Source organism: Aplysia californica, unplaced genomic scaffold, assembly GCF_000002075.1.
Source record: "Aplysia californica isolate F4 #8 unplaced genomic scaffold, AplCal3.0 scaffold00159, whole genome shotgun sequence".
Classification (NCBI taxonomy): domain Eukaryota; kingdom Metazoa; phylum Mollusca; class Gastropoda; order Aplysiida; family Aplysiidae; genus Aplysia; species Aplysia californica.
The window spans coordinates 765,043-779,737 of record NW_004797429.1 but is presented as its reverse complement, the minus strand read 5'-3'; the positions used below and the strand labels follow the sequence as shown (position 1 = coordinate 779,737).

General features: G+C 38.9%; 1 protein-coding gene across 1 annotated transcript; it reads left to right on the top strand.

Annotated features, from left to right (window-relative positions):
• The first annotated feature begins 4,253 nt into the window (after nucleotides 1-4,253).
• Nucleotides 4,254-14,477, top strand: LOC101850886 (insulin-like growth factor-binding protein-related protein 1). The gene is made up of 7 exons (XM_005097630.3): nucleotides 4,254-4,473; nucleotides 5,510-5,706; nucleotides 9,091-9,240; nucleotides 9,843-9,928; nucleotides 10,636-10,779; nucleotides 11,750-11,926; nucleotides 13,411-14,477. Exons 2-6 carry the CDS (start codon nucleotides 5,549-5,551, stop codon nucleotides 11,920-11,922), a joined length of 711 nt encoding a protein of 236 aa, XP_005097687.1. The 5' UTR covers nucleotides 4,254-4,473; nucleotides 5,510-5,548; the 3' UTR covers nucleotides 11,923-11,926; nucleotides 13,411-14,477.
• The last annotated feature ends 218 nt before the right edge of the window (nucleotides 14,478-14,695 follow it).

Here is a 14,695-nt window from a genome sequence, read left to right as displayed (position 1 = left end):
ACACCATTGAAGTTGCTTTCAAGTGTGAACTTTGGAATGACATTTTACATCGTTTCAATTGCTGCAGTAAACTGCTACAAAATTCAACTATTGAACTAAGCCCAGCCATTGGATTGTTAAGACGTTTAGACACATATATAGATGAGTGTCGAGGAATGTTTGACTTTTACCATGACAAGGCATGTGGCCGATGTGGAAGCAGCATATATAAATCAGACAGCCGGAGAGCACGTGTACACAGGAAAACAGTAGATGACGGAGATGCCGCAAGTGTGTTGGATGAAATGTCGGGTCAGGAGAAATTCAAAGTGAAGACATTCTTGGTTATCATGGACCAACGGAAAAGTGCCCTATGCAGACGAATTGACGCCTATTCAACAGTAGTGCAGCGGTCTGGTGTTTTAACAGAGTAAGATTCAATGTCAGCTGAAGACATAAATGCTGCAACATCAACACTTGTTAATGTCTATCCACATGACCTTTCTCCTAACTTTCCAAAAGGAATTTAGACAGTACTTAAGTTGGGTGAAAGAGCAAGTACATCCGAATAATGCAACTGGAAGCGCTCAGAGCATTTTCAAACTCTTACAAACCACTGGTGTCCACTCAGCTTTTCCAGACAGCGAGATAGCATTGCGGATGTACCTGTCTCTAATGTCAACTAACTGCACTGGCGAACGTTCATTTTCGCAATTGAAACGCATTAAGACGTTAAGCGTTCAACCATGTCTCAGCAGAGGCTAGGAATGCTAGCACTTCTTTCAATAGTTTCAATTGAAAGCGATTTACTGCACAACGTCGACATTAACAAAGACGTTGATGAATTCGCTGTTGCAAAAGCACGCAACGTGGCAATCTATGTAAAAAATAATAATACATAATTTTAGTGTTGTGAGATCTTAGATACATTATCTTACTGGTATCTTGTTCATATTCCATACTGTCATGCTTAGGACGTGCTGACAGACTGACACACGCACAGACAGACCGTGCTTGTGTGTGATGTGTGTGTGTGTGTGTGTGTGTGTGTGTGTGTGTGTGTGTGTGTGTGTGTGTGTGTGTGTGTGTGTGTGAAAGGGGAGGGGGGGGGGGGGAGATTTTGCACCATACCGGTATCTAACTTTTTCAGGCCACTCAGTGAAGTGTGCCTTGGGGCCAGCTGGGTCTTAATCCAGCACTGGCCACAAACTATCCTATCACGTAACATTTCTTCTACACTGTCACCGTACTCCACAAAATTCTACACTTAGTGTAGAATTCTGTGCCGTACCAGAGAGTATTTAATTATATATTTTAGTGTCTCTGGCCGTACTCACAAAATTCTGATAGTTTCTTAAATTCAGAAATGAATGTTCTAACTGATTCACCCGAGAAACGTGTCCTTGAATTCAACTTGGATCGTTGCACTATCGTGGAAGGCCTAGGGTTGTGGTATTCTGTCAAAGTGTTCACAATGGCGGCATAGTCACATTCTGCCGGTCTAGCTGACATTGATAACAATAACAGGGGACAAAAACTTTTCGAATAATAACGTAGTACACGCACTTAGACATTTAGAACTCACCACCTTCATCAAAGATGTGAGGAGTGAGAAGGGAGGGAACACCTACAATGAGTAGCCGCTGCCCATGCCAGCTACAGCAGAGCATTAGGACGTGCTCTGTGATCTGTCCAGAGCAGGCATGAAGGTAGGATTCCTAAAGTTCTATCAAAGACAAAAGAGTTTTGAATCGAGGCCTATTACATGTTCAATCATACCATACTCACTCACTCTCTCACTCACTCACTCACTCACTCACTCACTCACTAACTCACTAATTCACTCACTCCCCCACTCACTCAGTTACTCACTCACTCACTCACTCTGCCACTCACTCATTCACTCACTCACTCATTCACTTGGACTACGAGGGTGCAGAGTTGCGGCCAAGGAGAAGTTACATGGTCTCATAATCTACTCTCATCTCTGCTACAGTGTCCTCATCGATGTTATCCTGCTATTGTGGGGGAGGGGGGGGGGTACTTTTTTATTCTTCAGGTCATCGAAGTCGAAATTCATTTCTCGACTCTTTCCTGCTTGACTCAACCACATCACTTTTGAATATCATGGAAAGTAGTGGCATAGACATTCTTCAATTCGCTAATATCACTCTATGTGCATGGTAAATAAACATTGAGAAACCAATGTCAAATAACAAGTTCACTGTTTTAGAAGATGCATTGTATTTAGATATCAGGCATTTTCTGCCGTTTTGAAAGATAATCCCAAAAGGAATAACATGAATAGTCATGATAAAAACTAAAAGTCTCCTTTTCAATAATCTCCCCCCCCCCCCTCTCTCTCTCTCTCTCTCTCTCTCTCTCTCTCTCTCTCTCTCTCTCTCTCTCTCTCTCTCTCTCTCTCTATCTATCTATCTATCTCTCTATCTCTCTCTCTCTCACCCCTCCCTGTCAATCTGTATGTAGGCCCTCGTGGTGTGTATGGGGGCGTGTATGTGCGAATGTGTGTGTGTGTGTGTGTATGTGTGTGAGTGTGAGTGTGTTTGTACTCTTGTCTGTCTGCCCCCCCCCTCTCTCCCCCCCTCTCTCTCTCTCTCTCTCTCTCTCCTTTCTCTTCCCCTCTCTGTCTATCTCTGCCTGCCTGCATGTCTACCCCCTCTCCCCTCCTCTCTGTCTGTCTGTCTGACTGTCTGTCTATCTGTGTCTGTCTCTGTCTCTGTGTATCTGTTTGTTTCCCCCTCTCTCTCTCTGTTTCTCTGTCTGTTTGTCTCTGTCTCTGTCTTTGTGTCTGTCTCAGTCTCTCTCTCTCTCTCTCTCTCTCTCTCTCTCTCTCTCTCTCTCTCTCTCTCTCTCTCTCTCTCTTTCTTCTCTCTCCCTCTCACTCTCCCTGTCGCTCGAGTGTCCCTCACAGTCCCCAGTATCTCTGCTTTAAGTATCACTTCCTTACTCTTTCTTTCTGATAGTATGATGTACTGCTCTTTCCCCCAATAAATGTACGCGAAGCTTGAAAAAGAAGGACATTTTTTAAGACCCCACATCCACCCACTCTGCCTCCCTGCAGTGGGTTTTGTTCGGAATCTGCTTTCAACACTGAAGTGATAAGACAGTTTCATGAAAGTCCCATGATGTGCCTGCCTCCCCCACCCCCTCCCATTTCCCCCCTAAAAATCTCTACCCCGCCCGCTATTTTCCCACTCTTCTCTTCTGCCCTTTATTTTTGAAAAGCAACAACAAGAGCACCACTAGCAGTTTTTATCTTTCTCAGCTACACACCGAATCTTTCTGCGAAGTTTCCGCTCAGAAAACACATAAACACACGTGCGTCCGTCTCCCCAACTCGTCGACTGGCTGGCTACGCTGGTGCACGTGTCCACTGCTTGGGGGGGAGGGGGGGAGGGTGTAGGTTGATTAGAGTTTGTACATATCCTTAAAGGATATGGGATATTATCGGGAAAATCATTGCTTTTTTCTGAGTACAATGTCGCTTCCCGAGGAAAATGATAAACGTAAAGATAAGACGTTTGAAAGGTAACGGATAATGAATTCATTTGTCATTGTTGCTTTATAACTCCTCATATTCGTATGTGTTTCTCTGCCTGTTTGTCTTGTGTGTTTGGTTGTCCATCTGTTCCTCTCTGTTATTAAGTCTTTTAAAACGAAAACGTGTCTGTTATCTGTCTGAGCTCTCGTGTTGAGAGAGTGTGTGTATCTATGCGAGTATGAGGGGGAGGTTTGGGGGGGGGGGCATACTTATGATAATGCTATTCTCGTGGGAGTGCGGCAGGAGTGGGTAAATTGAAGCAGACGTACTGCTAGAGCAGAGAGTGCAAAACAAAGAATACGCCATGAGAAAGATAGGAGAGTTACAAAGTGAACAGACAAGCTCATCTAAGAAACAGAGGAAGGAAAATGAACAAGAATGGGAGGGGGTGTACGCTATCAACTTTAGAACGACTCCACAATTGGCCAAATTTGTCCAGCCTGACTAGAGTGAGCACTTGAATGAAGTATAATAAGAGTTGCCCTTCCCAGCGAAGGACAATTAACAACTGTTATGAGCAAACAACAACGATTGTCAAATCATTGAAGAGTTTATAACACTTTTCAGCTTGAAACAAGATCTCTCTTGCTGAGGGCGAAACAAGGCCAGATCTCCGCCAGGCGCCAACGCCCCAGACCACATCATCATCATCAAAGTTTACATCGTCAGTCGTGAGAGAAGGGGAGTACGAGATGAGAAGGCGTGCATTTCAGGCCCACGTGAGCACAGAAAGTCGAGGCAAAAGTACGGAAGGTGAAGGGATGGGCACGGGGTGGAGCTTTCGTGAAGAACGAACGTTTTCTGCTCCTTGAGGTTGGTGCTGGCTCACCCGACGCTATTTTTAACTTGCCACGTACATCAGTTTCCTGCAGGCTGGCCCACATACCTCCTCCAGCAGTTGAAGGGATTACGCGTAAGCAGAAACACAGAAGGTAAGGAAACTCAACTTCTTTATTTTATTATATTTCTCATCGCAACTTATTCATGGTATTTCTATTTTGTTCTGACAAATTAACCACAAGTTAACATATTTTAAAAAGTTCTTGGCGTCTGAATTATATGAAATACGTCTGATATCTGATTCAACCACAGTCAGCAATTTCTTGTTTCTGGAACAGGGGTCTGGCAGCAATGGCCTCACTTCCTCTGGCATCAGTCCATGTCCAGACTTTGGACAATCAAAACGTTCGGAAAGTTTTCAAACAATTCACAGCAAACATTTCAATTTGATGTTCTCATTTTTGGTATATTTAGTTTTTCTTCCTCATGAGAGAGACTCACAGTATAGTAACAATCAGCAGGATCCTCCTATTTCAATGCAAGTTAATGAATAGGGTGTTATAATTTTGCTTCCACTCCCGTTCTCGGTCCAAAAAATTTCTCGAGCGCCCATCCGGCTGAACAAATTTTTTTCCGTCTTTGTAATATTTCAGATGTGAAATTTCTTTGTAGTGTTTGTGCTGTGTATGTAATTTGTTGTTGTTGCGTCTCGACAAAAAAGAAAAAAGAAGAAAAATTCTTCAGAAGTACAGAGCTGAACATTTCTGTAAATGTCGCTGTGATTCGACACGCCTAGATCTAGATCTAATAATAGTGATGAAGCTGTTAACTTTTGCCTTCCCTCAGTTGGAGACAGGATAGATCAAGTTGGCCTAAAAATACTGTATTTTTGAAAATGACTGCATTTTATTTCACTCTCATAAAAAGCTCAAAATTAAAAGTAAGCTAAATACCGAACTTTACTCAATTATTGTTTACTCTTTTGTTTGGAACCCAAATCAATGCATTTTTAAACTTGAAAAAATAATAGAAATACGCTCTACTGTGGAAATAATGTTTTATTGGAATGGAGTGAAATAAGAATAGAGAAAGTGATGAGAAACTAAGTTTGGCAAGGCAGAATGCAGCAGAAGAATCATAAAAAGTGAAAGGTAAGCAAAATTATTTTAATCACACGATCTGTTTCAGTTGCCACAAGACAAGCTAAGCTGATCATAAAACGTCAACATGAAGGTGTTGCTGGTAGCATTGTCGGTGGCTCTGGTGGTGGTGTATGCAGACAAATGTGAGGAGCAGTGTGCCCAGTGTCCAGTCCTGGAGAGGTCTGACTGTCTGGCCGGAGTGGACAAGGACCCTGACTGTCAATGCTGTGATGTTTGCTCCAGGTAAATTTTTTTTAATGAATCCGTGAACACCCTCTCACAAAAACTGAGAGCAATAGAAAAAAAATCATTCTTTTAAAACCCACTTTAAAAATATTACAGTCCATGCCGGCTTAAAGCACGGTCATCAGGAGAAAACTTAAGCGTGCTTTAAAATGCCGAAGTGTGCTTCAGTGCGAAGTAGACATAATCCAGAGATTTTCATGTAGAAAATTTCGCGTGCTATTTCCCTTCGTTTGTAAGTAGGCCTATATAGCAGTCCCGCAAAAGTGTGCACGGTTATTTTTACCCGCCATGGTAGTTTTTGTTTGCTTGTTTGCTTTTGTTTTGTGGTCGAATGGGAAATGAAGACTTAATTTAGACGGCCAGTCACGGTACAGCACACTAGGCCTACACACTGTGTGCGTCTCTCTGCCTTCCTCTCCGCGCGCATGTGTGTGTGTCTCCATCACTTGCGTTCTGTGTTTCTCAAGGAGATAAAAAAGTAATGGAGGATGCTCTGTGGGCGGCACCGCACGCCTGATAGGAGCCCTCTCTCGCGGCGGAACCGTGGGCTACCTGCGCTGAGCGAATGCCCGACTTATGCACTGAAATCTAGATAAGAAAGAAGGTTTTATTCCGAGGTCCTTGAGATTAGGCAAGTCAATTAGTAAAAATGCCTTGCATCTGTGTTGTAAAGTGTAAGAACCGACATGATGCTGCAGTGGACCGAAGTTTTCACAGTTAAGTTGTTTTCCTTTTTAAAAATTTGAATGAAAGTGTTTTTATGCCCCCAGCAACACAATTTAGATCATTAACATTCAAAAGAGGCTGGCTCCGGCGCTACCTGCCAAGGCCAACCCAGGGTGAAAGGGATACAAAACTCCCCAGCAGAAAGACCGAGATACTCAATTTTTAAAAAAGTATTCTTATTCTTATATATATATATATATATATATATATATATATATATATATATATATATATATAAAATTATTATGTGTATATATATAATTATTATGTGTGTGTATGTATACATATTATACATTTATTATATTGCTTTCCATTGTGTGTGCAAATTAGATGCTACTGTTGTCTAAATGTAGATATCTAGAGGCTCCATTAGAATAGGAAATCAATACTCAACAACAATAATGATGAATATTTTCTATGTTAAAGAAACACCAAACCATATCAGATGAGGGGAGAGGGTAGGGTGGGGTGGATAAGAGTTTGAGTCTTGTTAGATAGAACTATACTCGGTTTAATTCTATTGTTGTAGTCTTCACCTAAAATCCCACAATCAATAATTCCGGTTCAGTTAAGATTCTGCTGTTAAAAAATAAACCAAACAAAGCAACAACAAATTTTAATACACAAGAGTCATCACTAAGATAAAAATTATCCCCCCCCCCCCCCCGAGTGTAATAAGGGACGAAAAACGCTGCTCTCCATATCATACTTTACTGAACAAACAAAAAAAACCCTTCAAAGGTCATCCACGCTCATGCATACGATCACACCTCCAAAGGTGCTGTTATCTCTTTTTTTAAAAAATATTTGAAATCATTGTGCGCTCCACTTTGTGAATACCAGGAAACAAAATTATTGTAATCAATAATATTATTATTTATAGACCAAGACATACTGTTAGCAATCAGATAAAGCTGGCATCGACCCTCTGTTGTGTTCGCTATTCCTTACACATAAAATTAGTTATGGCACACGCCTAGAATCATGCAATCATAATATCTTATGTATATTCAGTTTTCAAGTATATTTTTATCCATTTCTAATACTTAAATATTTTAGCATCTTGAAAGATTTTCTTTATAATTTGTTATGTTTGATAATTTTATGTTACTTGGACAAGTTTACTTCTTATTTTACACATCTTTTTAATTTTTAAACTAGATTATAACATAAAACTCAGAGAGAATTGAACAGTCCGTATCACACACAGAATTTTTTTTTCTCCCTGTCATCATCCGTCAGCCCGTCAGTTGATCACAATCTCTCTCTCTCTTTCTCTCTCTCTCTCTCTCTCTCTCTCTCTCTCTCTCTCTCTCTCTCTCTCTTTTAAAATTTTTCCCCATTCTCCTTCGTCCCTTCCCAAGGCCCGCTCCTCCTCTTTCATCCCTGCCCCATCCCCTCTTCCTTGCGTGCATTCCCCCACCCCGCCCACCCCCACAACGTGGCCCAGCCCGATAAGATTCTATAAAAAGAAACGCCACAGTTCGAGATTTAGCCCACACTCGGTGGCCATATTTGATCCCCACCGCGGCGTACTGCTCGTGGCGCCGAGAAGAGAGAGAGGAGGCTCCATTAGTTGTAAACTCCTTAGTGTTTCTCTTAACACACTCCACTGCTGCGGTGTAGACTGTCTTCGAACTTCGATAGGTCATCATGAACGTATTGACTGTTTTGTATGGAGCGTGCCTGAAGCCGAAGTTACCGAGCTTTAAGGCGTGTAATTTATATAGCAAAAATTCAGTAAGAGCCGTTTAGCGTGCTTGAATCCGAAACATGCTTTTAAATGCCGGCGTGCTTAAAGCCAGCACGGACTGTATTATCTTATTTAGACCAGGAATAACGTAAATCTTTTTCACTTCAGGGAATGTATTTTTTAGGTCTGTGCACTGTTTACAATGTACTTTTAATGATTGCACAGTGCTTAGAGCTTGCTCCCTTTAGGGGAAAGAACACTTTAAAATGCATGCCTTTTACCATTACAGAGGAGATAGCTAAAACTGAAGAAAATTCAGTGGTCCTCCTGGTATTGATGTAAGAAGCGATCTCAAGTTTACTATCATGATATATGTATAAATTGTAGTATGTGGGTGGTCATGTTCATGAATGAACACTATTTTCAGGTTTAAAAATATTAGTTCTCCTCTCCCATAAAATTTATAATAAAAACCATACACCATTGGCCCTTTGGAGGACACATCCTATTGAAAACTTTTCTTTGAGAAATGGGATAGCAAGAAATCTTGGTCAATGTTGTTGAAGGGCATTTCAATTTATTTTCCTTTGAAATATTTTGAGAATCAAGTGTGGAATGATGTCTGAAAAAGTGAATAGCTTAAAGTACATCAGGGTCAGATCCTTGTTAATGTCTTATAAATGCTCATTTTTATCTTCTTTTCTCCTTTAGAGGTTAAAAGCCACAACCTATACTTTGAAATTGCTGGATAAGTTACACCTTAAAAGCCTAGTGATTAAGGGGTATTAATACTTGCTTTTATTTTGTTCACAACTTTTTTTGATTTCATTTAATCAGAAATCACAACAAATCAGTAATTCATGAATATGAATATATATATATAATATATATTAATATGCTTTTGCTGATTTGCCACAAATTAATGTTTTAAAGTCATGTTTCCCACTGCTAATCTCTCATAGGTTTGAGGGCCAGAAATGTGATATGAAGGATGAGAAACCCAAGCACGGAAGCTGTGGTGATGGACTGGAGTGCAAAAAGGCTCGTGGCGGCAACATCTGTCAGTGCATGTGGGAGGAGATTATCTGTGGCACCAATGGCGTCACCTACTCGTAAGTGTTTTGACAATAGATACTTTTGACAATAGAAATTGACAATAGAAAGTTTGATAATAAATTTGCTGTCAATTTTAATGCGCAAACACAGTTATGGAGCTTTTTGCTCCCAGTTTTTTTTATTGGTTACCATACACCTTTTTAATGAAGCTAAGATAATAAGGAGTTCTGTATTATTTCTCACAATTGAAAGAAATGTTCAAGGAGATGCTCGACTAAAAGAGTTCATGTTTTGAGTTCTTATTTTAAGCTCCTAAAATTTTTCTATCAGTTAAAGAGTATATTTCTTTAATTAAAGAATTGTTGTCTTCATGAGCTCACCGGGATAAAACTAGAAATAGGCCTGATTCCTTAACTTCCGGGTAAAGTCTTTCAAAGGATGGAGCATTTTATTAAAGATGTTACACATGCAAGCCAATGTTACAAGAATTTTTTCAGGAAGAAAAGAAAAACTAACATCATGCTCCGAAATGACCTTAAAAGATTGGGGGAAAAAATTTACAATGATGATAAAGTTAGAAGAATAAAGAAGAAATAGTGAGTCAAATAGTATAGTATGACATAAAATTTGTTTCTATCCTTTGTTAACTCTACAACAGTAACCTGTGCCAGTTGATGGCTACTGCAGTCAGAGAGAGCAAACAGGATGAGCTGGAGGTCAAATCTGTTGGACCATGTGAGCCAGGTACATTATTCATTTAATTCGTGTTGGTTTTGTGTGGAAGGTACTGCACTGCCTGACTTTAAACTTGGTATTTCAAATGCAAGGGATATGGTGAAGAGGAAAATTTAAAGTCCCTTTCCCTTTTTACTCCGCAAGAGTGGAGGGAATAATCTATCACATTGAATCAAAACATTCCTATAGTTGTAAATAATTGTTTGATAGTGGAACTCGCTCTTTTGTCATTGCTTTCAATACATGGGACAGATTCATTCCTCTTTTACTCTCTTCTCTTTTAAGTAGGCCTAAGGAGACTTCATATGTCTGGCATCATGGTGAAAACAGTCGCTCCTCCAAGTTATGAAATTTAGGGGGAAAAAAAATTTCCACCTTGTTGGACAGTTTTTAGTGAATTTTATTTTATTTTTTTAATGGCTTACCGCCTTTTATGTCCATTTCAAAACACATATTTTTTTCGTAGACTTTACTGAATCATCTAAAGCAAGGCAAATGAACATGTTTTATGATGATACCAATAACTCCACATGTCCCAAAACTGACAAGCACCTAATTCCACCTTGTCAAGAGACATATTTCACAGCATTACTTCCATTTTTGATTTACAGATATATATATATATATATATATATGTATCTGAACCTGCAAATGAGAAATAAGTAGTTAAGGACAAGGATTGTGATCTACTGTTCTCTTCTGTTTCCTTTTGTCAGGAGCAAAAATCATCACCAAGCCTGAGTACATCAAGAACACCACCAACAACAACATTGTTCTGTCCTGTGAGGCTATTGGCTTCCCTGTTCCCACCATCAGCTGGAACGTCACCCGTGCCAACAGCAAGACTTTCACTCTTCCCGGTAAACTTTTTCACACTCATTTTTTCAGGTTCCTTAGTAGAAAAAGATATAGTTCTTTTCAATGCTTTGTTGCAGCCAAAGTTACCAGTCACTTTTGTAACATATTGTGTCATAGCCTTTTCGTCAAGGTATGTGTTTTCCTTTTCTTAAAAGATGGTGGTTTTTGTTCAAGGATAACCAGATATCCAAGTAAGGTTGGACATTTCCCATGAAAAAGAATAAAGTCATTGCTGCATGACAAGAGACTAAAAGGTTTATTGTTTTTGCATTATTGGTCTCCATTTTCTCTAATAAAGAAAGGGTTTTGAGAAAAGCTAAAAATGTTTCACCGATGAGGTCTGACACTGGTTATTAAGTGGATTTCTTGTAAGTAGAAGTGCCAATGATATCATCGCAGTTGCGAGCAATCCAGTAAAGTCCAAATTTTAAGAGTTTTCGATTTTTACATCCTGTCAAAGCTCTATCAAAGGTGAACATTTCAACATAATCAAATTGCAGTTTAGTGCTGTGGTCAAGGCTTACAATATTCTTGCTTTTCATGATTCCTGATAGGAACAACACAACAAAAACTACTTTAGTATATTGCTTGAAACACAAATGATATGCAGTTTGGCTGTGGAAAAATTGGATGACCTCCCCTCCCCCTTCCACCTCCACCTCCCCACCTCCATGTACTGTGCTCTAACGATTCAAATTCTTCCATTCATTCGTCTACACATATAAAGATGAGGACCATGGCTTTGCTATTCTTATTACAGTAGCTGCAAGTACTGCGTTTGAACATGGTTTTTGTGGCTAATGAGAATCTGAACAATTTTCTTTATTTGTTTGACTTCCTGTGGTTACAGATAATTTACTGAGTTCGTTCTTGTTGTTTCCAAAAAGCAAAACCATTATTGATAAACTGGTAACATGTGATATTTCTTTTCTCTTCTTGATATATCTATGTTTTCACATTATATGTACTCAGGGGATGACAGCCACATCGTGACCGCCATGAGGGGAGGACCCGCAAAGTACCAGGTCACCAGCTGGATGCAGATTGAGGGACTCATGAAGCGCCATGAGGGTGACTACACTTGCATCGCTGTCAATGAGCACGGAGTCGAGTCAGCTAAGGCTAGAATCAAGGTTGTCAACTAAGATGGTAAGTTCAGTGTGTGTGTGATGCATTTCTGTGCTGCAGTTTAGGTTGTTTGTTTTTTTGTCTTCTCTGAAACCTTTTTTGGTTGTTCACACTCTTACATCATGAACAGGCTTTGCCATGAAATATTTTCTGAATAAAACCTGCCGACTCCCTACTATTTTTACCGTTCTCAAAGAACCACCGAAGGGTAACTGGTTCACTTGATTAACCCTATCCATACGTCGTGTTTTACTATCATATCTATGCCATGTGGGGAACTCTGTGCCACCACTTTCCAAAGAGGAAATTCACTCGTTAATCTAATCCGTACGCTTTGCTTAGCAGTCTGTCAAAATGATTTTTTGAGAAATACTGAAAGTTTCAAAGAGATCTTTGCACTATAAGTATTCTAAAATGTGAATAATACAACTCCGGGGGTACAAAAATGACCCCAGGGCGTACGGATAGGGTTAAAATTTTCCTTCAGTTTCCTTTACTGTCTACTTCTCATTTCTAAGGCACGATACGGCCGGTTGATGGGAAGGTCTGGGGTCATGTTTATGTGAGCTCTGTGTTGAGACTATTAATATACCTAGGTTTTTGTGTCGAGACCCTTATGTGGGTTATTAGCACTTGGTTTTAGAATATGTTGTAGGAGATGAAGTAGATCATAGTCGATCATTTATCAGGAATTTTCTTTGAATATTGATACAATTATTCCCCAAAACAATGTTCAGTATTTTGAATATTCAAACAATATGTTACTTCACACATGTCCAGAAGCACAGGTCCATGATGTAAGTATTTAATTTAATTAGTGTATAAATTATAAATATTTATATAAATATATATATATATATAATATATATTAAGCAGTCAAGCGCAGATAACCCAAACACCTAGAACTGGAAATCACGCTTAGCTTTAACAATTTGTCATTCCCAAAGTAAACCACTGTATTTTCCTTGTATTGGCAACACTGTTTTCTCAAACACTTGTATGTATTTGCGGATCACCTCATTTGGATAAACCTGATCAAGTTTTTCCTCACAATTGTCTCAAATTCAAATTGTCCTGCCCGCACAATGGAAAATAAAACAGCCATCATCATTGAGAGTATTCAGGTTGCATGAGCCCAGCAGGCTCGCCCCTGTGTATGGTGGATCTTCTACAGTCTGTTCATTACAGTGATTTTGTTTCAAACTATTAAACCATGACAGGTACTTCCCTTGATTTTCTTCCATATCTCTCTAATTTTTCATTTGATCAGTTTACTCAGATTATGGTTGTGTAGAACACACGTGTCAACCCTCAAGATGTTTCTTGAGTTATCTATGCTTGACTGACTTTATTCACCAATAAAGATAAAAGCAAGCTGAGACAGTATTTAAGATTGTAGAGCAAATGAGAAGACTAACTGATGCCCATTATACAATTCTTCATATCATTTATAATTAACGAGAGAAACTTGTTAACAATGTCTATTTTTTTCTTTCTTTTCACAGGTACCAAAATGAAAAATGCTTCATTTTTAAGTCATCAGTTCATGTATGTTCCTGTAATTGTGATTGTTTCGTCATGAAGCTTTTTTTTCGCTAAAGTTTCAAACATAATCATGATAACTGGTTTCAAATGGTGCTATATTTGTAATCTGTTTATTTGTTATTCTTTACACTCACTATTTTTTTGTTTTTAGTTGTTTTTACTTTAAGTACATGGATATTGTACAGGTTCAACATAAAAGTCTTTGTTCAAGCATACGATCATTGACTTTGGGGCAAATATTTAGTGAGGCATATCTTACCAAATGTGCTGCAGTAAGTGCCTTTATTTAATAAGTGCCTGAATCTCTCATCTCACGAATTTAGCAGTGCTTTTGAACTTTGAGACTTCTATTTTTGGAACCTCTTCCTGAAGGAATGATGAAACATGCCCCTTTTCAGCAGTATATATGCCATCAAGTATTATGATTATTTTGATTTGTTTGATTATTTTGTTCAAGTTGTGCTTATTTTTGCCTCCAACCTGTGGTATATGCAATATGAAGTTGTTTTATCAATGACTTCTTGGGACATCCAAAAGTGCCAAAATATTCTGTACAAAGAATCTGAGTTTTTCGTGTTGTCAGCTGGATCATTAAGTAGGCTCCGGTAAACGATTACCGGTGAATGCAAGTAAAAATCATATCTTGAATTCTTCCGACAGAATTTGGAACCTTGGAATATCATACAAAAACTGAAAGTATTTCTTTGAAAGTCATTTAGCCTTGTTTCTAAAATTTTCCTGGTACAATGTACAAATGTATGATATGAAGTGGAATAAGTATCTCTGTGTTATGTTATTAAGTTCTTATACATTTTTTTGTCATCATCTTTGACATCATTGCAATACTTTTGATTGCGGAATGTTGTCGTTCAAGGCAGGTACACAACGAAATATTTTTCTACTTTGACTGTTTAGGCTTGCTTTATTATGCCTTCATTGAATTTCGAAATACACTTTCTTTGTACCTAATGGAATTCTGAATTCAAAATTGACAGATTTAGCAATAAAACAATATCTTACTCTTTATGTTTTTACCGTGGTTTAGTTCCTTTTTTTGTTGTTATTGTTACTAAATATGGTACTGAATGGAGAGGAAAGTTACAGATACAATGCACCTATTTGGATGATTAAGGAATTGCTGCAAAACCATAATATTTGTTAAAGGTACAATAATGGATCAATGCGAGTTGTAGTGAAAAATGGAGAAGGTTTTTTTTTCTCCTTACCCTTGAAAAAATATTTTAT